This window comes from Dermacentor silvarum, chromosome 8 (genome assembly GCF_013339745.2).
Source record: "Dermacentor silvarum isolate Dsil-2018 chromosome 8, BIME_Dsil_1.4, whole genome shotgun sequence".
Lineage (NCBI taxonomy): Eukaryota > Metazoa > Arthropoda > Arachnida > Ixodida > Ixodidae > Dermacentor > Dermacentor silvarum.
In genome coordinates, this window is record NC_051161.1 from 101,657,953 (window position 1) to 101,680,708 (window position 22,756).

The 22,756-nt window shown below is 45.8% G+C and overlaps 1 protein-coding gene across 1 annotated transcript in view; it reads left to right on the top strand.

Annotated features, from left to right (window-relative positions):
- The first annotated feature begins 4,502 nt into the window (after window positions 1-4,502).
- Window positions 4,503-22,756, top strand: part of LOC119462324 (lipase member K-like) — a 126,363-nt gene continuing 108,109 nt past the window's right edge. Inside the window, exon 1 of the mRNA XM_049672933.1 lies at window positions 4,503-4,583. Coding sequence (XP_049528890.1) covers window positions 4,503-4,583 — 81 coding nt within the window. The remainder of the gene's footprint in view (window positions 4,584-22,756) is intronic.

The following is a 22,756-nucleotide window of genomic DNA, read 5'->3' on the forward strand; positions in this document are numbered from 1 at the left end:
GGAATTGTTATGGGATATTCTTCAGCACGTAGGCATAGATGACGATTTCGTGGAGCTACTGAGAAAGATATATAGAGACAACCAAGTACAAGTGGTATGGGAAGGTCGAAAAGGTAATGAAATGGTGGGAATTCACCAAGAATTGAAGCAAGGATGCCCTCTGTCACTATTGTTGTTCACGCTTTACGTTAAGGGTATAGAAAGACGACTGGAAAACAGCGAATTAGGTTTTGATTTATCATACATACGTAATGGACAAATGGTGCAACAGAACCTCCCTGGATTGATGTACGCAGAAGACATTGTGCTACTAGTGGACAATAAAAAAAGATTTACAGATACTTGCGAATATCTGTGACAACGCAGCGACAACAGCAAGTAATACCCATAGTGAAGCAATATAAGTACCTCGGCGTACACATAAACGAAGGAAAGAATTGCTCAAGCAACCACCAAGATAATCTGAAAATAAAGGGAAGCGGAATGAAGCAATAATGAAACACAGAGCACTGTAGGGCCACAATACGTATGAGGAGGTGCGTGGAATCTGGAAAGGAGTAATGGTACCAGCGCTAACCTTCGCAAATGCCATTCTATGCTTCAAATTCGGATATCTTGTCGGGTTTGGAAGTTAACCAAAGATCAGTAGGCCAGTTGGCTTTGGGAGCCCACGGTAATACCACAAATGAGGCATTGCAGGGTGACATGGAATGGGCCTCTTTTGAAGTCAGTGAAGCACAGAGCAAAATTAGTTTTGAAGAAAGGCTCAGGAACATGGATGAAAATAAATGGGCGGCTAAAGTGCCCAAGTATCTCTACATGAAAAGCGTGGACACAGAATGGAGGAAGAGCTCAAGGAAGTTGGCAACCAAATATAGGATAATCGAAACTGTAAATAGACAACAGGGAGTCATCAGAAAGAAAGTAAGAGAAATAGAGACCGTGAATAGGATGCAAAGAGTGGAAACAAAAAGGACAATGGAGATTTCCAAGAATGAGAAGAAAGAAATTAGAAAGGAAAATCTGTACGATAACACAAAGGACAGTGCCTTGCTATTTGAGGCTCGAGCCGGTTGCCTAAGGACCAAAACATGCCGGAGCAAATATTAGGAACTAGATGAGGCATGTGTATGCTGCAGTAAAGATCCAGAGACCACTCAGCCCATCCTAATGGAATGCGACGGGATCCACCCAGTGAGAACCGTAGGTAACATGCAACTCCCAGAAGCGCTTGGGTTTAAATGGGAAGGAAACCGCAACAGATCAGCCATAGAGATAAACAAGAGAGGATTAGAGTACTGGGGGAAAAAAGCAGCGAAAATATGGATACGACCTTATCTCTTAAGATCATAGGTAGCGGTACAAGGTACATTTTTTAAAAAGAAAAAGAATAATGAGAGGTATACAAAAATGCTAGATAAAGTACATGTATAGTACACCTGATTAAATCAAGCAGGCTAGGTGACTATTTGTCGCCGCCCCGTTTTAAAGGGGATGCCAATAAATCATCATCATCATCGTGGCGAGTGAGCTCATGCAAGAGAAAATTAAATGCACAAGTGAACATTGGGTGCATAACATTCCCAAAAGAGACAAAGGCACCCCCAAAAGATTCTGGAACCATATAAAAGCACTCGGAGCTCTAACTAAAAACTCGCAAACGGCTATAAGGGATTATAATACGGTAACATCTACGAAGGAAGCGATGAGCTGCGGTACATCAAACAAGTTATTACAGGTAACTTCGGCACGAGTAAAACCGCCGTTCGGACAATAGATCCAGCAACAACAGAGAGGCCTGAGAAATCAAAATTTAGAGTAGAACGTTTTTATTGGATAAAGGCACCAGAAAATGTCCCTAATAACACGGCAGCAGGACCCGATGAAATCCCAATACAGCTAATCAAAAACATCGGTCCAAAGAGCAAGGCACTGCTCACTAATGCATGGAGCAAGTTATTAGAACAAAGAAAATTCCGGTTCGATGGCGTGAAAGCAAGGTGAACCTCATCTACAAATGCAAAGGAGATAAGGATAAGATGGAGCTCGTACAGTGCCAGTTACAGCAACGTCGCTGATATATGGAATGGCATACAAGCCATAAAATTAGAACTGTCGAAGTGGGTGGAGAAAAACGATGTATTGCTGGAACTACAGAATTGGTTCAGGCAAGGCAGAAGTCTTGAGGATAATTTGTTTGTACTAACCCAGTGCATAGAGATTTCAGTAGCTCAGAATAGACGTTTATTGATAGCATTTCTAGATATAAAGGAGCCTATGAAAACGTAGACAGGGAATTGTTATGGGATATTCTTAAGCACGAAGGCATACATGACGATTTCGTGGAGCTGCTGAGGGAGGTATATCGAGAGAACCGAGTACAAGTTGTATGGTAAGGTCGAACAAGGTAATGAAATGGTGGGAATTCACCAAGGATTGAAGCAAGGATGTCCTTTGTCTCCATTGTTGTTCACGCTTTATGTTAAGGGTATAGAAATAGGACTGGAAAACAGCGAATTATGGTGTGATTTATCCTACATGCGTAATGGACAAATGGTCAACAGAATGTCCCTGGACTTATGTACGCAGACGACATTGTGCTACTAGTGGACAATAAAAAAGATTTACAGATACTTGGGAATATCTGTGGCAACGCAACGACAAATCCAGGCCTTAACTTCAGCACAGTGAAATCAGGAATTAGGACCTTTAATGAATAGACGAGTAATGTCAATTCAAGAGCAAGTCATACCCATAGTCAAGCAATATAAGTACTCCGGCGTACACATAAACGAAGGAAAGAATTACTCAAGCAACCACCAAGATAATCTGAAGATGAAGGGGAAATGGAAAGCAGCAATAATGAAACAAAGAGCACTGTGGGGCCCCAATCAGTATGAGGTGGTGCGTGGAATCTGGAAAGGAGTAATGGTGCCGGCGCTAACATTCGCAAATACCATGCTATGCTTAAAATCAGATATCTTGTCGGGGTTGGAAGTCAACGAAATATAAGCAGGCCGGTTGGCTTTGGGAGCCCACGGTAAAACCCCAAATGAAGCAGTGCAGGGTGCCATAGATTGAGCCTCTTTTGAAGTCAGAGAAGCAATGAGGCTATTTGAGGCTCGAGCCACTTGCCTAAGGACCAAAACATACCGGAGCAAACATTCGGAACTAGATCAGGCATGTGTATGCTGCAGTAAAGATCCGGAGACCACTTAGTACATCCTAATGGAATGCGAGGGGATTCACCCAGCGAGAACCGTAGCTAACATACAACTTCCACGATCGCTTGGGTTTAAAATGGAAGGATACATGAACCAATCAGCTGTACAGATAAGCAAGATACGATTAGAGTACTGGTGGAAAATAAGCAAAGATATGACCTGGTCTCTTAAAATTATAGGTAGCGGTACAAAGTAAATTTTGGAAAAAAAAGAAAAAGTTTATTGAGAGGTATACAAATATGCTAGATAAGGAACATGTATAGTATACCTGATTAAAGCAGGTCACGTGACTACGTGACTCTGTGCCTCCGATCCGTCCTCACGGATCGGAGGCACAGACCTCCGATCCGTGAGGACGGCTGGCTGCGGAGTGTGGCCAGCAGGGCTCTGCCATCGAGTCAAGTCTTGAGTGAGGGAAGAGGAGATCGGCGCGACGTCAAATCACCCTCGCTCTGGCTTCTGGAAGCCTGCATTGTGCGCGCGTTCATTCTCCGCGCAAGCTCTCGCCTGCGTTCTAACTGCGTCTCGGCTAGGTCAGAGAGAGAGAGAGAGATTGTGGTTGTGAAGAGGAAGAGGCGCATACAGCCGTCCTCACGGATCGGAGGTTTGTGCCGGCTGTACGAGCAGCTGATCAGCGACCTCCCAGTGGCATTTTCCCTGCCTCCACCACACCACAGACCAGCGGACGTCCACCTCTCTCTCAATGGGGCGACTTAACGACAGACACCATCTGCAGCACTCCAGCAGGCTGCAGTCCGCAAACTCGACGAGCGGCTGGAGGGAAGGCTGCTGGTCAGTCCTGACGAACGGATCGGCCGCTGCAGCCTGCACCATTCTGGCTAGGGTGGTCAACAGACAATGGCGTATCCTCTTCGCTGCGAGCTCCACTGCGGCAGAACTAGCAGGACTCCACCTTCCCGCCAACATCCTGGCTGAGGACCCTCCTGGGCAACTGGTGGCAATGCTATGCGACTCGAAGCCCGCACTCCTGAGCCTCATCAACCACCGCCGATCAGGGCTTACGGGGGCACTGCTCAGCTCCAAGTTTTCAGCTTAGGCTGCCATGGGGGTTTCCATCTCCTTTCACTGGCTGCCTTCCCATGTGGGAATAGCCGGTAATGAAGAAGTGCACGCCCAAGTGGTGGCGTGGCTGCACGCCAAGAGGCGCTCCACCTCACCTGCCTGCGAATGTTGCGGTGACCCCGAGACCCTTGAGTCCCTCTGTGCTTGCCCGGCGCTGGCATAGGAGCGCTCAAGGGTCGTAACTGTCTACAGGTAATGGGGCCTACCTACTGCGACAACCAGCGACCCCCTGTTCCTGTCGCCTCCGTACCTCTGAGCTCTCCACAGCCCCTTGGAGTTTGTTGAAGTGGACGGGATCACCGCCTGGATGAAGGCAACGGCCAGTATTCCGCTGGCCGTTGCCTTCATCCCGAGCCTCCTCCATGATCGGACAAGACGCCTGCTGCTCTCCTTCTCTTCCCTTTCTCTCAGCTTTATCTTCCTCTGACGCTGCGCCGTGCTCCCTATGGGGCAGCGAAAATAAGCCTCATTTCCCACAATAAACCCCTACTACTACTGCGGCAGCAGGTGTTCCCTTTCGCCCGCTCTGTTCCATCGAGGCGCGCCCGTTCCATGGCGCCGCAGCCAATGGGAACTCCATCAAGGAGCGCTCGGGACGTAGCATGGCAAGCAATGATAATTTGGGTGCTGTTTTTCTGATACAGACGCCGTACGCCGGCTTTTTCACACAATGAGCCATTTGACGCTTTCGAATCAAAAACGATGGCTGCGAGCGTTCTCAGCAACCTGCCTGTTTGCTACCAACGTCATCATTTGGGAGCACTTTCACTGTGTTATAGGAGTGATTAAGTGGAAAGAAGTGTATGTGTTTCATGTGTGGCAAACCGGTTACATAGTAGAGGTAGTCGGGGGATGGCAATGCTTCAAAGAGCGTGTACGTATGTATGTATGTATGTATGTATGTATGTATGTATGTATGTATGTATGTATGTATGTATGTATGTATGTATGTATGTATGTATGTATGTATGTATGTATGTATGTATGTATGCGTGTGGAGCAACCGACGATGGTCTGCCGTGGTTGCTTAGTGGCTATGGTACTGGGCTGCTAAGCACGAAGTCCCGGAATCAAATCCAGGCCACGGCAGCCGCATTTAGATGGGGGCGAAATGCGAACGCAGAAAATCCTGTGTCGGCGTAGTTTTCTATGAGCGAACATTTCCGTATATATTTAGGTATATGTATATGCCACGCGTTCCTATATGCCATGCGGTATATGCGGGTTATATTGCCACATCATTCTATCACTAAAGTTGCTCATACCTTGTCTTACATTCTTGACAAAGGTATTTCTCGGAATTATCAGAATCAGAGCGCACAACAAATGTCATAAAACAAAACACCGTCAGTGCAATGCCTGCTATGTTAAAATTTCTCAGACTGTAAGAATAAAAGTGCGAAGCTATGACGGAAACCTGAAAATGATGTTTTGTTATTTTTTGTTTTTGTTTTCTTTGGAGTGGCTCTGCACGATGTATGAGATAAGCCCGCGCTAGCGGCCGCGTTTCTACCAGAAATCTCGCCTTCGTGCGTAGTCTTCGCCACCAGCACTTCCCGGTGAACATTACGGTTACATAAGCTACAGTTGCCGGGAAGCGTGAGAAGCAGTCTGGAATCTTTGAATGTTATCGCGTTCCACTCTTAAAGGCGAAGCTTAAGCATCCTCCAGGTATTCTCCATGCCAATGATTTTCACAAAGTCACAGGAGGCCCGTATAGGTTTTTACGTTGTTCTGAGGGACAAAATGTCAGAAGCTCGCCTCAAACTTGTCCGTGAAAAAAGCCGCTGTGGATTTTAACGCAGAATTTCATCCTCCGGCAAATAAAGCTTCGCTATAAACGTTTTGTCATAAGTATATCGCTGTTTTAGAGATGCATACTCATTCTTGAGAGCAATCCCCACGCTAGAGGTTCGCAGGACATCATTAAAGAGACGCCGCCGCGAGATCAATGACCGTGAAGAAGCAAAGTGAAAAGCACTGTAGCCCTTGAGAAACGCAATAGAACGCAATAAAAGAAACACGAAAAAAAATCAAGATAGATCAGAAGCAGAGCTGAACGATAAACAAAACTAGCGCAAAAATTGTTGATCTGAAATTAAAGACAACGCAGCTTGAACAACAAAATATTCGACGAATACGGCTGCATACAAAACACGGTTCCCGAGCTAAGATTAAGACATTAAGTGACTTATCTGGTGGCGATAAAAAAAGTCACAACATTTTGTGTTGTTCTCAAGGGAACAGCGTCTCAAAATTTACCTATTTCTTACTGTTAAAGTGCTCAAGAGAGAACAAAGGCTTGTTAAAAATATTTCGTAAAAATTTTAAGATATCAGGAACAAAATGCAATTCGGGCCAAGCACCGTTCTTTGAAATAGCCAAGGAAACACCTTCCTTCAATTCCCGCGCACTGCGGCCGCATTTTATCGGGGACCAAAGACAAAAAAAAGTTTAGTGTACCTATTTCATAATTTTATTTATTCCCTCGGTATCCGCAGCGCCAAAAAGCCATTATAGTGGTAGGGGGGAAGGAGGGGTGCATCATAGACAGTATGAGAATACATTGAAAATATCTTGAAATTTCAATTTCAATTTTCTTTTCCCATCTGACAGTACAGTTGGAGGAGTTGTAGAAAATGCTGCGCCATGGCAGCTTGACGAGTATAGAAATCTAATGTCAAGCAAGGAGCCCCAGTACTGGAACATACAATTTCAAAAACGTAGATATATACACCAAGGAATCACTAAAGGATACACGAAACAGCCATATGCACACATAAGTAAACTTAAGCCATGGTATTGAAATACATAGTATGAAGCTCCTCGCGTGAATAGGAAATCAAATCGAAATCAGTGACAGCATAGCCATCAAGAAGAGATGAAAGAGTATAGTGAAGGCGTTCTTTTTCAATGTTAAGTCTAGGTATCGGTACTATCCATTCATCGCCATGTCTTGTTGGATAGCCTAATAATTGTTTCCTTAGTTCTGCTCATTTCCTGAGGTTCGTTATATCATTTCCAATTTCCAATTTAAAGATGAAACTAAGGCGATATTTATCAATGATATGTACGATTTTCACTCTGGAATGATTAAATAAAGCAGAATTCGGATGTCCCTATGCACATATACCATGTACATAACGTGTACTGTAGGAAAATATTGGCCAGAGTTATAGCAGTTTCGAAACATCCAAGTAACACACAAGCTGCGCAACAAGAAAAAAAGAAACGGGAATTTCTATTCTCTTGAGGATGGCGGAAAATATATCACGTGGCACAAGACCGACAACACCAGCAGCTGCTACTCAAATTAAGATGCTGGCTAAAAAACCCGACGTGACCAAAATCGGTCTCTAGCTACCTAATACTGCAATAGCAATTGTATGAACACTTCTGGAGAAATTTCGCTGTGGTTGCCGCCGTCGCCATGAAGTGTGGCATAAATGAGAGAACACAGCGGCCGCGTGCCTTATGCTTTCTCGAGCTCGCAAGAGAGGAAGGCGGGGAGGGCGCACGTGGTCTTCTCGCACGTGCAAGAGGGGCGGGGGGGGGGGGGGGCAGATTAGTGTGCATCTCCTCTACTGCTCCAGATGCGGCGCTGCGACAGCTGAGCGTGCCTAGTTCTGGCGAATCGTAATTCGTTCGCAGACGGTTGCGCTCCTTATCCCGCCAGCGTTCCGACAGAGAATGTCCGCAGGCATCGAGTGAGATGTGCACATGTTTGCCTCTGCGTGCGTGACAACGTACTTGTGAAGTTCTGCAACGTGAAGAATCTTTTAAGCCTTCCGTTCTCCAGGACCCCTCCCCCCTTTCGAGAGCTAAATATAATAAAAATGGAAACCACAACTCTGTCGCTACTAACATTAATAACTGACACGGTAATTGAACATACGTACTTTAAAAGAAATACGAACATTATTATCTGTTAGCTCTTACCAGCTCTGACGAATATATCGCACTCAGCACGACCGTAGAAAATGAAACCGCAACAGGAGAAATGGAAACTGAGAAAAGAGAGTTAGAAAAGGAGAGAGCTTTCTCCGAATGTGAGTACAACTACATGACTAGATGGAGCAGACACGGAACCGTCCCCAATTGAAATGACGAGAAATCCAATCAGCAGTGGCAAATCTACAAAAATGCCAATAAGCCCACCACCAAGAACAATGGTAGGACAATAGTGGCGGGAAGCATACTGCGTCAAGACGAAAGGCCTAACCTTCTGGCGATGTAAGCCTGGATTGGTTATGGTAGGCTCGTCACCCAGAAGAAACAATCAGCAAGAATCAAGTCACCACTCGGCAGTGGCAAGTATAGAGAAAGAAATGCCAATAAGCTTAGCCAGAAGAACAGTGAAAGCACGATAGGGGCTGGGAGCATACTGTGTCAACACGAAAGGCCTAACCTTCAGGCAATGTATAAGACCGGTTTAGTTATGGTAGGCTCAACACGAAGAAGAAATAAGTATTTCGTACTGGGTGTAGTGTTATTGTCGGTTACCGAGAAAAAAAGGAAAAAGGTTCAAGTTATTCCAGCACTCCCACAACACCAGACTACACATGCTTTTTCACATTTTAACAGCATCTGCTATAATGCGGCAACGCCAGATTGATCTGAAAGGGTATGCAATATCGCACAAGCAATGATTGGCACTAGCATTGTATTTGTGGAAAACATGGCCTACCTCCCATTCACAGATAGCTTTCTTATACTTTTCGTTCACAACAGTAGCAGTTACAAGCTCTTCATTCGGTTTGCTGTGCCCGTGAGTCTCAGCGCGAGACAAAACAAATTGCACAAGCACACAGTGCTTTGAGCATGTGACCTTCTTTATTTGTATTTTGGCTTTGTGTACCCTGAACCTTTAAGATCGTCGGTAAGTACAGAACTTCCATCTTAGCAAAACACCTCCGCCCGCTCTAAAAACTTAGAGATAACCAGTGAAGTTCCTCCAGAGGGCACATGAATATGAACGTAGTTTTTTACTTCCATTTACCTTATTTTAGCCGCTATCAAATGGTTGCAAGCTTCATAGAAGACGGAGTGCCATGACTGTAGTTGTAGCGAACTAGGGCTTTCAAGCATAAGCGATCACGTTCCCGCTAAACTCGTTGCCACAGACCCTCAAGTTGATCACTGTGTGCAATGGCCGCTTTGAATCATACTAAGAAGCATCTTTAGTTGGCCTGAAAATAATGAATCTCCGTACATTACGTAAGGCGGGGTAAGAACAGGTGCACAACTACGCATGTTAGGAGTATAATTAAGCGAAGTGTCTGGGGAAAACAGATAGCGACACATTTGTGATCGTTATATTTCACCCATAATTCCTAAATATACGCAGTGTTCTTCTGACAATAGTAGCACGTTCACAAATCACGTCACTCATATATATATATATATATATATATATATATATATATATCTTATGGCGTCTCTGTTGGCACGACGTTTATTCGGCCCGAGTACTCGGCAGCGAACCAGCAAAAGCACACACCCGATGATGATGATCACACATAACTGAAGATGAGGATCGCGCAACGTAGGATGATGATGATAATATACAGATGAAGAAGACGTGCGTAATAAACGCCCACACTAATTTCCCCCCCACGTGGAAGCGGCCATCCTGGCCGCAAGTCAAGGCGACGAAGACCGCCGCGTGAACGGTTTCATGCGGGAGACATGAACGACCTCGGTGCTGCGACAACGGCGGTCTGTGGCGGCGACAACAGGAGTCACGCGATAATTGACGGGTGATGTCTGTTCCAGGACGATGTAGGGCCCGATGAAACGCGGCTGGAACTTGTCGCACAAACCAGGCGTGCGAAGGGGCGTCAATAGAAGTATTTCGTCACCAGGTCGGAAGGACACAACGCGATGGAGGGTGTCATAAATGATCTTCCGGTCGTGTTGCCTGGCCGCCGTGTTGACGCGAGCACGCTGGCGACACTGGGCGAGTCGTGAAAGGAATTCTTCGCTAGACGATGCAGATGGATTGACAGGAGCATCGAAGAAAGAAACGTCTAGAAGGGAAGTAGGCGACCGTCCGTAAACTAAGTAAAATGGCGAGTAGCCGGTGGTACGCTGAACGGCCGTGTTGTAGGCGAAAGTGACGAAAGGTAGAATTTTGTCCCAATTCTTGTGATCAGGCTGAATATATACGGCGATCATGTCGGCAAGCGTGCGATGAAATCGCTCTGTCAAGCCGTTAGTCTGTGGATGGTACTCGACCCTGTTTTGTGGGTGGTACCAGAGGCGCGCAGGACTTCGTTTAAAAGTTGCGAGAGAAAGACCTTTCCACGGTCGCTGAGCAGTACTCGAGGAGAACCATGGCGCAGAATTATAGCTTGAAGGACGAAGTCGGCAACCTCCGAAGCTGAGCCAGTGATCACTGATGTTGTCTCAGCGTAGCGCGTCAGGTGGTCGATGGCGGTCACTATCCACCGATTTCCAGCTGCAGTAACAGGAAGGGGCCCGTAAAGGTCGATACCAACAACCTCAAATGGTGCGTCAGGACACGGAATAGGCAGTAATTCGCCGGCAGGAGCAGAGGTTGGGAGTTTGCGACGCTGATACGGAGAACAGGAACCGACGTATCTCGCCACACTAGTAGAAAGGCCAGGCCAATAGTAACGGCTTCGAATGCGATCGTAGGTTTTGTGGAAACCGAGATGACCAGCAGTCATGTCATCGTGGAATGCTCTGAGGACATGGGCTCGAAGAGAGCGTGGTAGAACGGGCACCCAGCGTTGACCGTCAAGGTGGTAAATGCGCCAATACAGCACGTGATTGTTCAGCTTGAATTGTGCGAGTTGGCGTCGAAGCCGCGCGTTAGGTGGGCGAGAAGCGCCAGAGAGGTGGTCTATCATACGCCGACAATATGGGTCAGCCCTTTGGCGAAATGCAAATGTTTGATCGTCGTCCGGAGAAAGGCGGTCTATGGTGGCTAGAGAGGAAACCGGCGCAGAAGTGACATCCGAAGAGCTGCTTAGCGACGCAGTTGCCGAGGTGTCAAGTGGGTGCGCTGGAAGCGGGCAACGAGAAAGAGCGTCAGCATCTTGGTGTTTTTTGCCTGACTTATGAACAATGTCAAAGTCATATTCTTGCAGGCGGAGAACCCAGCGACCCAGCCGTCCAGTCAAGTTCTTGAGAGTGGAGAGCCAGCATAATGCGTGGTGGTCCGTAACAATTGTAAAATGACGCCCGTGCAAATAGGGACGAAACTTCTGTACGGACCAAACAATCGCCAGGCACTCCTGCTCAGTTATTGTATAGTTCTTCTCGGCATCGGTGAGTACGCGGCTGGCGTATGCAACGACTCTCTCGTGCGAAGAGTTGTTGCGTTGCAGAAGAATGGCACCGATGCCGTGGCCGCTAGCGTCTGTGTGCAAGAGAGTCGGTGCAGTTTCATCAAAATGGCAAAGCACAGGTTCAGACGTGAGGGCGCCCTTCAACATGCCAAAGGCTGCTTCACAATCTTGAGACCAGTGAAAGGGTACACCGGAAGCAAGTAGTTTGTGTAGTGGCGCAGCGATGGAGGCAAAGTTCCGTATAAAGCGACGGAAATAAGCGACGGAAAAATTAATGGCAAGGGCATTGAAGGCGACTGATCTAATGCCTTTCAGAATGTGGCGCACTTTGTCTGACTCTGGCATAGATGAACTCATACGGCGGCAAAGCGCAAGAACATCCTCTATGTATGATGTGTAAGACTCGCCTGGCTGTTGTTGGCGAGTATCGAGGGTTTTCTTTGCGATGGTAGAACGAACGGCCGGTGTACCAAATACTTGGTGCAGCCGCTGCTTGAAGGCAGCCCAGTCAGTAAAGTCGATCTCGTGGTTGAAGAACCATGTCTTCGCCACACCCGTCAGGTAGAAGGAGACGTGGCGGAGCTTGTTAAGGTCGTCCCAACGATTAGCGGAACTGACTCGCTCGTAGTCGTCGAGCCAGTCCTCCACATCTTCTTCACGAAGACCAGCGAAGAGATGGGGGTCACGCTGGTGGCTGCTGAGGATGTAAGGGGTGGCTGGTGGTGTCAGAACGGTAGCGGTAGAAGTGGAAGGTGGTGCGTCCTGAGACATGCTAGCGGACAGTGGGCCCAAGCGGCGGCCTGAACGTAGCTCCAGGGGGTAGACTGAGCGGGCAGAGGACTGAGGATCGAAGAGCAACTCCACCACTTATGGCGTCTCTGTTGGCACGACGTTTATTCGGCCCGAGTACTCGGCAGCGAACCAGCAAAAGCACACACCCGATGATGATGATCACACATAACTGAAGATGAGGATCGCGCAACGTAGGATGATGATGATAATATACAGATGAAGAAGACGTGCGTAATAAACGCCCACAATATATATATATATATATATATATATATATATATATATACGGGGAAGTAGTAAAGACTGAAAATGGATAAATTGTACACGAAAATCATAGTATGACAAGCAGACGATATCCGTATCAACGAAATCATCACACGCTACAATGGCGGAGGTATTATTACCCGCAGGTAGTCTTGCAGAATCGCACATGAATCGCAGCTGCAAATGTTCAAGACATGTAATCTAGACGGAAACTAAATTCCGCGCAAATCATTCGTTAGTTTGGCTTGACAGAAACTGAGATCACTTTCTTTTCCACTGCCGCATACCACCCATGCGCACGTAGCACGCCATTACAGGACCTCGCATAAGAGTCGCATGCAAAGGTAACGTATAAACACGTTATTTTTGTCGATTACGGCGTTTAGGGGATACGTTTGGTGTAGTGTCTCCATTGTTTCACATATATTTTGAAACTTTTTGTGGCTTAGGACCTCTTCACTTCTTTCTGTTTCATGACAGAATGGTAGATCATATACATAAAAAATGCTGAACAATGCAGACAAGAGACAAGTGTTCACGCTGCTAAACCTCTCGAATACTTGAAAGAGTCAAGACGCCGAAATCTCGCGCATAAAGAATGTCTCCTGACCCGTTTCTCCGAATGATTCCCAAGCATATGACAATGCTTTTCAGTACAATTTTTTTTTTTACTCCAGCGGAATCTGCCAAGGAACGTTTGTAGAGTTGCTAGGACAGCACGTTCCGGCTACGTGCAAGCGCCTAAAATAGAGACCGCAACTGCAGTTCGCACGCGTTTTGTTCCATATGCGTCCGCGTAGAGCACAGCTATGCAGAAAAAGTGTAAAAAAATCTTTATGGCTTTGTCGGGACGTGACTTAGCAGGCATTGCGTCAATGCGTTGACGAGCGTTATACGCGAGCTTTTGTACTTCTTTAGCGCCCGTTTCTCTGCTTCCTTTGTCGAGGTCACAGGCCCGCCTACGCTTCCCTTTTTTTGTGCGTCGAATCCGAGTGGCAGCGTCACTTTCCTCTTTCTTCCATGGAAACAGTCCAAGCACACTATTTGCTGTTTGTTGCGACAAGAAAGAATACGTCCGAATATTATACTCCCTTGGAGACTTATGAAAGACGATGTTCCCGTTTTTCCAGGGTAAGAGCATCAGGTTTTCGAAGATTTGGCAAGACATGGTTTCACCTATTGACCAGCAGATAATGAAAATTTCTGCACAGCCTAGCTTCGCAGCAGTGCTAAGTGTTTGTTAAAGTAGATGACAAAAAAAAGGCTAAAACGGTGTTGATGCATTGAATTCCATATATTGTCGAAAACCTCCATGCAAGAGTATCTTTATTATATAGAATAAACTATACGAGCAATTTCTCGCGGATGCATCTGTAATTCATCATTCATAAACCTTCGGAGCTATAAATTATATGATTTCTCATTTGCAACTTTTTAAACAAAAGAGCATTTATCGTCGGTCACTCTGCACAGCCAATATTTAGAAATGCCAAGAAAGGTAATTAGGTTTAGTTAAAATACATTTAGGACACGTATTTCGTGCTTATCTTTCAGGGATACAAGGGGAGCTTTCATGGGGATAAATAACTTTATATTTTAGTGACGTTTTCGTGGCCAGCAAGCATAATCACATCAAAAGAGGCAGCGCGAAAATTGCATTAAAAAAACGTTCATATCTTTCATTGTCAAACTCTCATGTGATATACTTCCGCGCACTCCAAGGGGCTAAAAATTACTACACAATTTTCAACGAGGACTCCGTTCATTGCAAGTAATCAGAGGGGAAGTTTAATGAATCTTGTAGCCTCCCCAACCAGGCCTCACAGATGATGCCACTACAGTTCCTTCCGTGGATTCTGTATCCTCTACGCATTCGAAAGTACATCCCCGGAATAGAGTCCAAGAAGAACATGCCTCAAGCAGCTATCTTACAGACGGCACTGTCCTACATGAGCGTCAATTGTGCCACTACGAAGTACATATTTACTGACGACTCCTCTACAGCTCTTCCTGTGCTACTTTCGTTCAATCACAGACCAGACATTGTCCGCCAGCTAGCAGTCGCGGCCACTCAGACAGACATCGATCGGCAGTTGGAAAAAGACTTTGTCTCAGTTTTCGCGTAATAGATTTATGTTTTCTCGTATATATACGAATAACAATCCGAAGCTATCATGTCTGCAGCTTGTGTGTAAATCGTACTTCACGCAGTTTCTGACGCAATTTACTTTTAAACAATAATTTGGTTCAATAAGGCATTTGCTCTTGGCAGGCGCATAGAAGAATGAGGATGTGTGCGGCACTTCTGCACGCGGGCGTGCGCGCGTGTCGTACGTCGCTTGTTGTGGTGGTGCTGGTGTAACGCCGTCTAATGTCAGTTGTGGTGATGCTACTTGTCTAACGTCCGCACCAGGTTCGCTGTGCGCTCACTTTTACAGGGTTGAATTTAGGCGGATCTTTATAGCGATAGCAACTATGCGGACACTCCAGGCGCATTTCTGCTGTCGCCGTTATCGTCACCGTCGCCGTGTGGTTCCGTATAAAGTCCAAGAGCGATACAATAGTCGCCGCGCGCCGGATACTGCCGATGCGAGTGAAAGCTTGCGAGGGTGAGCCGACGATCGCGACTCAATCTCACGCAAGCAAGGAAGGTAAACGAGAACGAAGCGCGCCGTCTTCCAGTCGCGCGCAACGCTCCGGAGAGAGGTTAGCGAGGAGGTGGAGGCCGGTTCTACTCCGGGCGGCCCGAACGCCACGCGCGCCCGCCCGGGCTGCGGTATCTTGAAAGCCAACTGCGGCGGGGACAGAGTCCGCCCTGCGCTGTGTTTTCGCGGCTTAGTTGGCGTTGATGCCAGCGGCAGCAAGAAGTTAAATTCGCCCACTTTTACCGCCGCGCTTACTCACTCCTACGTTTTGAAAGCAAGTTTGCGCTGTCATCTAGTGGGATTCGTTAATAATTGCTTATGGGCGCGTGATGCCAAGCTTGTTAATTTAGTTAGTACGTCTATGTTTACAAGCACATAAGGTCGATAAATCTACTATCCTTACTTCGTACAGGTATCCACTCTTTTGCTATCGCCATCAGTGCTTCGCCTTTCAGGCGAAACTGATACTTTTTTTTATCCCCCTACTCCTTCCAGCCGTGCATCATAGCCTACCGGAACTACATCTCATTAACCTCCCTGCCTTTCTACTCGTTCTTTCTCTCTCTCTCTTCACGAATGCTTACTGAACACCAATTCGAATGGCTGACAGTCTTGCATGTAATGTCTGCGGCTGTGAGCAGAACCTATATAGACCATTTGCTTTGTCAGTGTCCTCTATTTCACATGCAACGATAATCGCTTGAAATCTCTGTCCACCGATTCCTACAACAATGACAATCACATACAACGACATTGCTTTGCACTATCATTGTCCAAAGCATTTCGGCGACTAGACTATCGGCAATTGAGGGTGCAGATACTACTAGAATACCGTCTCGACCGATCATCGGCCCAAAAGGCGGTAGAGCAATTTCTGCTCGTATCACTGGCTTTTGGGAGTGCCTTTGACTTCATGGTGCTATCCGCGTTCACCGCCTTCCTCTCGCTCTTTTTCTATTCCTCTATTGCCCTCCCCCAGCACAATGTAGCCTTCCATTTGCCTTTTAACTCTCTCTCTCTCTTACAAATACGTTTTCAGCTGTCGCTTATTTTAGGAAAATAGTTCCTTCCGGCAGTCTCCTGGTAATAGCTGATGCCGGGATTCACTCCTACAATGGACACTGGTCACGCATAAGTTGTCGACAACTTTGTGTTTGTCACTAATGCGCAATTCTACCGCGATCGAGATCCCTATTTAATCGCTAAGCACAGAGAAACAAGAAGAGACACGACGCTCGCTTACATCGACGTTAGCGTGAGTGGCTCGACCACATTTCAGTAACGCCTTTGTGGTTGGTCAATGCTTTGATGCATTTGCTGAGCGCACCACAATAAATGTAGCTGCTTTTCACAGCGTATTCATAGTAGTTATCCGTGGGTAGCTTTATCTTTAGTTGCAAAGAATGAGCAAGTTATACATAAGGACTCGTATTCACAGAACAGTTCCATCGCTACAATTGTTCGTAAGAGCAAGTATTAACGATTTGTGAATTTGGACAAACTATTACTTAAAATGGCGGGCCAATGGAAAACAGCATTTACGAGCCAAAAGCTTTGTGAATTGGGCCCCGGTTCTTTTAGGTAGCACGCTGATAAAACAACTTGACGAATCAATTGGTCCGGGCTCCTTTCAGTATACAGCCCTCCCCAGCGCACTCTACATATCCCTCGAGTTCAGCGCCGGGAAATGAATTGAAAACCTCATCTAGATCACCTAGATGAGGACACGGGCATTGGAGCCCGCACTTATACGTACCAGATTGAAATATTTCGCAAGCTAGCGTCTCCTTTGAAATGCTAAAACGGCACTTTATATGAGACGCAAGTGAACTTCCACTCAAAACTGTGCTGCCAAGAGTATGTCGAGCAGGCGTTTCTTCACACAGGGTTGTTTGCGACGCTACCGCCACTGACTGGACCAGCTTATTTCATTATCGACAGCGGGGGAAGTACAAATGAGTTGTGTTGTTGAAACCAGAATTTTCAAGATTCATGTGCCGAAAGGAGTGTAGAAACCACGAATAGTGTTGTACGAAAGCCAAATTTGAGTTTTAAGTGCCAAAATGCGTAACGAATAGCGTCTTCATAATTGTCAAGTTCAAATATGGAAGCATGCTTGATGCATTTTTCCCTTATAGCCGCCATCTGTAGGAAGCGCTGATAAACATCGCTGTCATTTGAGAGTGCATAACCAGACAAATCCACTGTTGTACTTGAGGTATAACATCAGAGGTTTAAATGTAGTTTGTAAACCACAAGTTTACTTACAGCCTGGAGGCCTATTCTGTAAGTGTCCTTTTCCGAAGTTGCTAAAGCTACAATTGGCTGCGCTGACGTGCAAGCGAGAAGGAGGCTGGTGCCCTCAGTCTGCCTTCTTCTTGCTCATAGTGCTCCTACCAATCAGAGGTGCCTGAAGTGAACAATGTACTAGGTGGGCACTTACAAAATGCCCTCCCCCCCTCCGCCCAGATGCTCAGAAATGACAGGCTAAAGAAATATTGTGCAGACTAACAAAAGATAAATAAATGCAAGATTGATAGGTAAAACATTCATGCAATGCGTTGTAGATTCGGAAAAAAACAATGATAATTTCTATTCACGTGTCATTTCGCACAGTTTCTTTGTTTTTGCAATATAAACAATTACTGCGCTTATATTTCACAAGTACAAATTGATAAGCAGAAATTCTTGCCTGGTCACGTTAGATTCAATAAATATAGAAAGTTACCAATAGGAACACGAAGTCTTAAAAATAAGAATAAGAAATTTGGGTACGCGAAATGCACACCCCGGAAGAAGCGAAAGTCAAACTAAGAAAAAAGGATTTTTTTTTTGCCTTCCAAATTTTTTTATTTTAGACAGTATGTTAGTGCTTGCCCTAAAGTGCGCGTTTTGAGCGTCCCCGAAGGAATGCATATTGCAGTTTATCTCCGCAGAAGCAGTCGGTGCCAATGCAAAATGTAAATACTAACACAAAATAGTCGTCTAGACGCGCATATAGAAAGGCACAAGCGTCCCAAGAACACTGTGTTCATAAAAGTTGCGTTCAGTTTCCTCAAAAGCGGTTCGCTAGGCACAACAGCTATATAGTCGTCGCAACATCATGCGTACCAATAATTAACCACTGCATGCGGACTCCTGGAAATTTGGTGGATACTTAAGGAAACAGCTATCTTAAAACAATCCCTTTTATAGCTGATTTTCCATAGATACTCTAGATAAATCTATATATCTATCTAATTTGTCCATTGCATGATCTTGAGGTATGCGTGGAAGCTCAGTAGCTATTGTGTTTCCCCAGAGAGCATGAGTATGGGTTCCATCCCGGGCGCGATTGCCGCATTCAAATAAAGTTGTGAAGCAAAAAAAAAAATGCCCCCACACCACAGATTTCGTGCACTTAAAGAACCCCACGTGGCCAAATTATTCAGGAGGCCCTCATTACGGTGTGCGCCAAAATTAGCTCATGCTTCTGGAATTAAAACCCTTGAATTTTATTTACTTTATACTTTGGAATATTATTACGAATGCCGTGTATCTGCGTGCTCATTTTCCCCAAGTTTGTATCTTTGCTTGGAAATTCAAAAGAGGGAGAGAGTGATAGTGAAGAGGAAGCGGCTCCATTTTCTCAATATATTTAGCAAGCATGGCTGAGCGCCTTAGGGAAGGAGAAGGCGAATAAAAACGAAAAAAAGATAGAGAAGGTTGAGATTGTCTCAGAGCCATTTGACTGTCAGCGGTAGCCAGGCGGTGCATTTACTAGTTACACAACAGCCCTTTGTCCTCCAGAAAGGTAAGGAAGTGCCTGAAGGCGGCGCTGCAGTGCTCGCCGGGAACAGCAGTTGCTATGCCGAGGCCACAGGGAGGCCCAAGTGTCGAAATGATGTGTAGAAAGAAGCCCTCTAATTCGAGAAAGTGGGGTAGATGAGAACGAGATGGTCAATGGTCTCGGCATTATTCGACGCTGAGCAGGCCGGGGATGAAGCTAGGCTTTTGGTGTACAGCCGGGACGCCGTCCAGCAGCAGCCCAATCAGAGGCGCAGGAGTGGAGACCGCTCCTGTCTCATGAGACCGCGATTGGCATGAGACCGCGAACGGGCATTCATTGAATAAAATTGCAAGTGCTTCGGGTCAACTCTTTTCCTTAGCCGCCTTGCATATGCTTGTCTCAGAGGAGGAGGAAAACATTTATTAAGAGAAAAGAAAAACAAGCAGGCGTCTTTCTGCCTGTGTTGGGAGGTGCCCTCAGCCCAGGGCTCCTGTAGCTCTTGCTGTCTCCCGGGCCCACAGCACCAGTTACTGCTGGTCACGAGAGTCCGAGCTAGTCAGCACGGCTTCCCACTGCTCGGGTGTGGGGTTGGGCATATGCGGGGCTAGCTGCATTTTGGGGCACGCTCATGTGGTGTGATATAGAGAAGCGTAGTCGTTACAAAGGGTGCATTTGTACGAGTACAGTGCAGGGTGTATTGCGGGTAATCTGCTTAAATGGGGGTATGTGTTGGTTTGTAATTGTCGCCATGCTACTGCGTATTCGCGTGAGAGGGTCTTGTGTGGCGGTGGGTATTGTCGTCTGTTCAATCTGTGGTGTTCTAATATGGCGTTGTATTGTTAAGGTACAGGCTCTATATATAGATGCGGCCGTATCCCTCTCTTGTAGCGCCCGGGTGGCATGAGCTCGGGCTACAGCGTGCGCACGCTGATTTTCACGGAGGGACTCGTGTCCTGGAGTCCATTTTAACGTCGGGTAATTGAGAGGCTTGTTTGAGGAGTCGGGCGGCGATTGAAGATATTCTGCCTCTGGCATAGCTACGGCAAGCTGCTTGGGAGTCGGTAATAAATGTAATGTGTTCTTTGGTTTGACTAGAGGTGATTGCTGAGGCGATGGCTGTCTCCTTCGCATCAGAAAAGAAGATGGATATCCTGTCACTTTCAGTGGTCCTGTTGTATTGATGAACGACCTCCGATAGACGTTGAATCCATGTTTTGCAAGATTCTTCACTGATTTCGCATTTGAGTCCAGCGACTCTAGTCTGATTTGTGCGTTCATTCATGCCATTGCACTGTGGATGCTCAGACGATGTGAGGAGCTGATGAATGTTGCTGTGTTTCAAGAACTCTGAATATGCCGTCGGTGAATCCTGTTTCACGGTCAGAGAGCAACCTCTTCGGCTTTCCAGCAGTGAATATGTTTTTTAGGCAGGATATGTAGGCATGAGGTGCCTCGTTTTTGTAAGCAAACGCCCACACATAACGCGCTGCGTGATCTAACACCAAGTGAATGAACTTCCTTGACGAGCCATATCCCGCAAAGCCACCGATAATCTCCATGGAGAGGAGAACTAAGGGTTGTTCTACAGGTGGCAGAGATTCCAGTGACTCAAATGGCTTGCTTTTTTGGTTTATTGCATCTCTGGCGCGTATCGCAATGACGGACGTATGTAGAAGCATCACTGATATTTTTCGGTGAGTAATACAGCGGTGAAAGTATTGGCAAGGTTTTCGTCACTCCAACATGTACAAACTGGCGGGAAGCTTTTTTGAGAAGTCCCAGTCGGAGGGCACGAGGGACATAGTGTTTTTTAATTCCCTTTCTGCTGACAATGGTGAGTTCATTTTGGATCGTGTGCTTGAAAGGTGGACGATGATCTCGTGGTTTTGATACTCTGGTATGAGAAAAAGTTAGACAGGACTCCTAGAAAACGCGTCTGCTTCAACGTTATCGCTGCCTTTCCGATATCAGATGTTGACTTCGTACATGGATAACTTCATGAACCACCTAAACAGGCGCCCGAGCTGTTTCTTTTATGTTCTTAAGCCACTGTAAGGCAGCATGGTCGGTTATGACAGTCAAAGGCTTTCGATGCAGGTAGCATTACCACTTCTCGAAAGCGTCAATTATGGCCAAGCACTGGAGCTCTGTTATTGCGTAATTTTGTTCGCGCTTTAGCGATTTCCGCAAATGATAAGCCACAGGATGTTCGTTTCGGTCGTCATCTGGTTGTTTCAACACAGCTCAACGCCTACATTTGAGGCATCACAGTTCCCTCTAGCAGCCATTTAGGAACTGTTCATGCCTGTGCCATAGGAAACTTGGCCGTTACTGAAGAGAGTGTTTTTCACATATAGCCGAAGCAATGGTAGTCTCAGAAAGGCCACTACAGGTTTTAAATAAACGGGACAGCTATGTGGTGTGTCACTACATTACTTGATTTCTAATCGCGGTATCGTCAAAAGTCACCGTGAGATGAATTTGCGGTAATGTTATTTAGTTACGATATGCTGATTTTGCCATCGATGAGATTAAGAATAATATTTTGGTGCTTCTTATACATTTTTAAACAGGCCAAATAAGGGCACACACGAAACAAAAAGAATTATTGTAAGTATAGAACTCGAGCACTGTTTCCTTATCAAACCGGATGGAACATTGGTTACGATTGCTGTTTCATAAAAACAGCATAACCTCCAACACAAGGCATGAACAATCGTGCTTGCAATTGTGCCTTCAGGGACGCCATGTCCACCAACTTGAGGGAATGGAAATAAATAATCAATCTGGAGAAAAAGTCAGAACACAACCCACCTCGTCCCACGCATAGAAAGTTGGAGTACTGCACACTAGATTTAGTAGTTGGGAATTCCAGAACAGTTTTTTGCGCCTGACAACTACTTGAATATGAAGCTTTTGCAAGGGAGATTTCGCTGTGCGAAATTGATTGAAGACGAAGCTGCAACAATGTATAAGCTTCATTAAAGCACCGGAATCTCAGCATACAACAAACAACGTGATATTGTATAAACAAAACGGAAAAGCTGGTCAGAAGTTGTGATATTCTACTGGCTTCAATGTTCGACATTAGGTACAAATAAGGCGTTCCATGTATTTATTTATTGTTTTGTCTCTGCGTGTTTTGTCTAGAAGATTCCCATAAGTGCTTCTTTAATTTCCTGACAAAATGATGAGCGTAGCTTTAAGCTTAACATTTAGTTTTCTACTAGAGCTCCGCAAGGACAAGAAAGTAGCATCACAGCAGTGTTTGTTACCAACCTTTTCGATTTGCAGTTTCTTTCGCTAAAGTCAGCCATGCGTTAACTTAAGTCAGGTTTTTGCTGCACTGAGATATAAGCTAAAGGTTATTGGCGCTTCTCATCACTCACCTAAGCACTGTGAAAAACCTCAGTCTGAGGCGGCACTTCGATTTGATGTCGGAGCTCTTTACACCAGCTTAGTAAAGTAACAAGATATAACTTCCCGTAGAAATTATGCAGTAGGAAGTCGTAACGCGGCTCCTTCCAACTATATATATATATATATATATATATATATATTTGCCGCATCACTGTACGTTGACTAGCTTTCAGTAGTATAGATTTGAGAATGAAAGGGAACTAAACCACTGTTATACTTTCACCGACACCGAGAACAGAATAC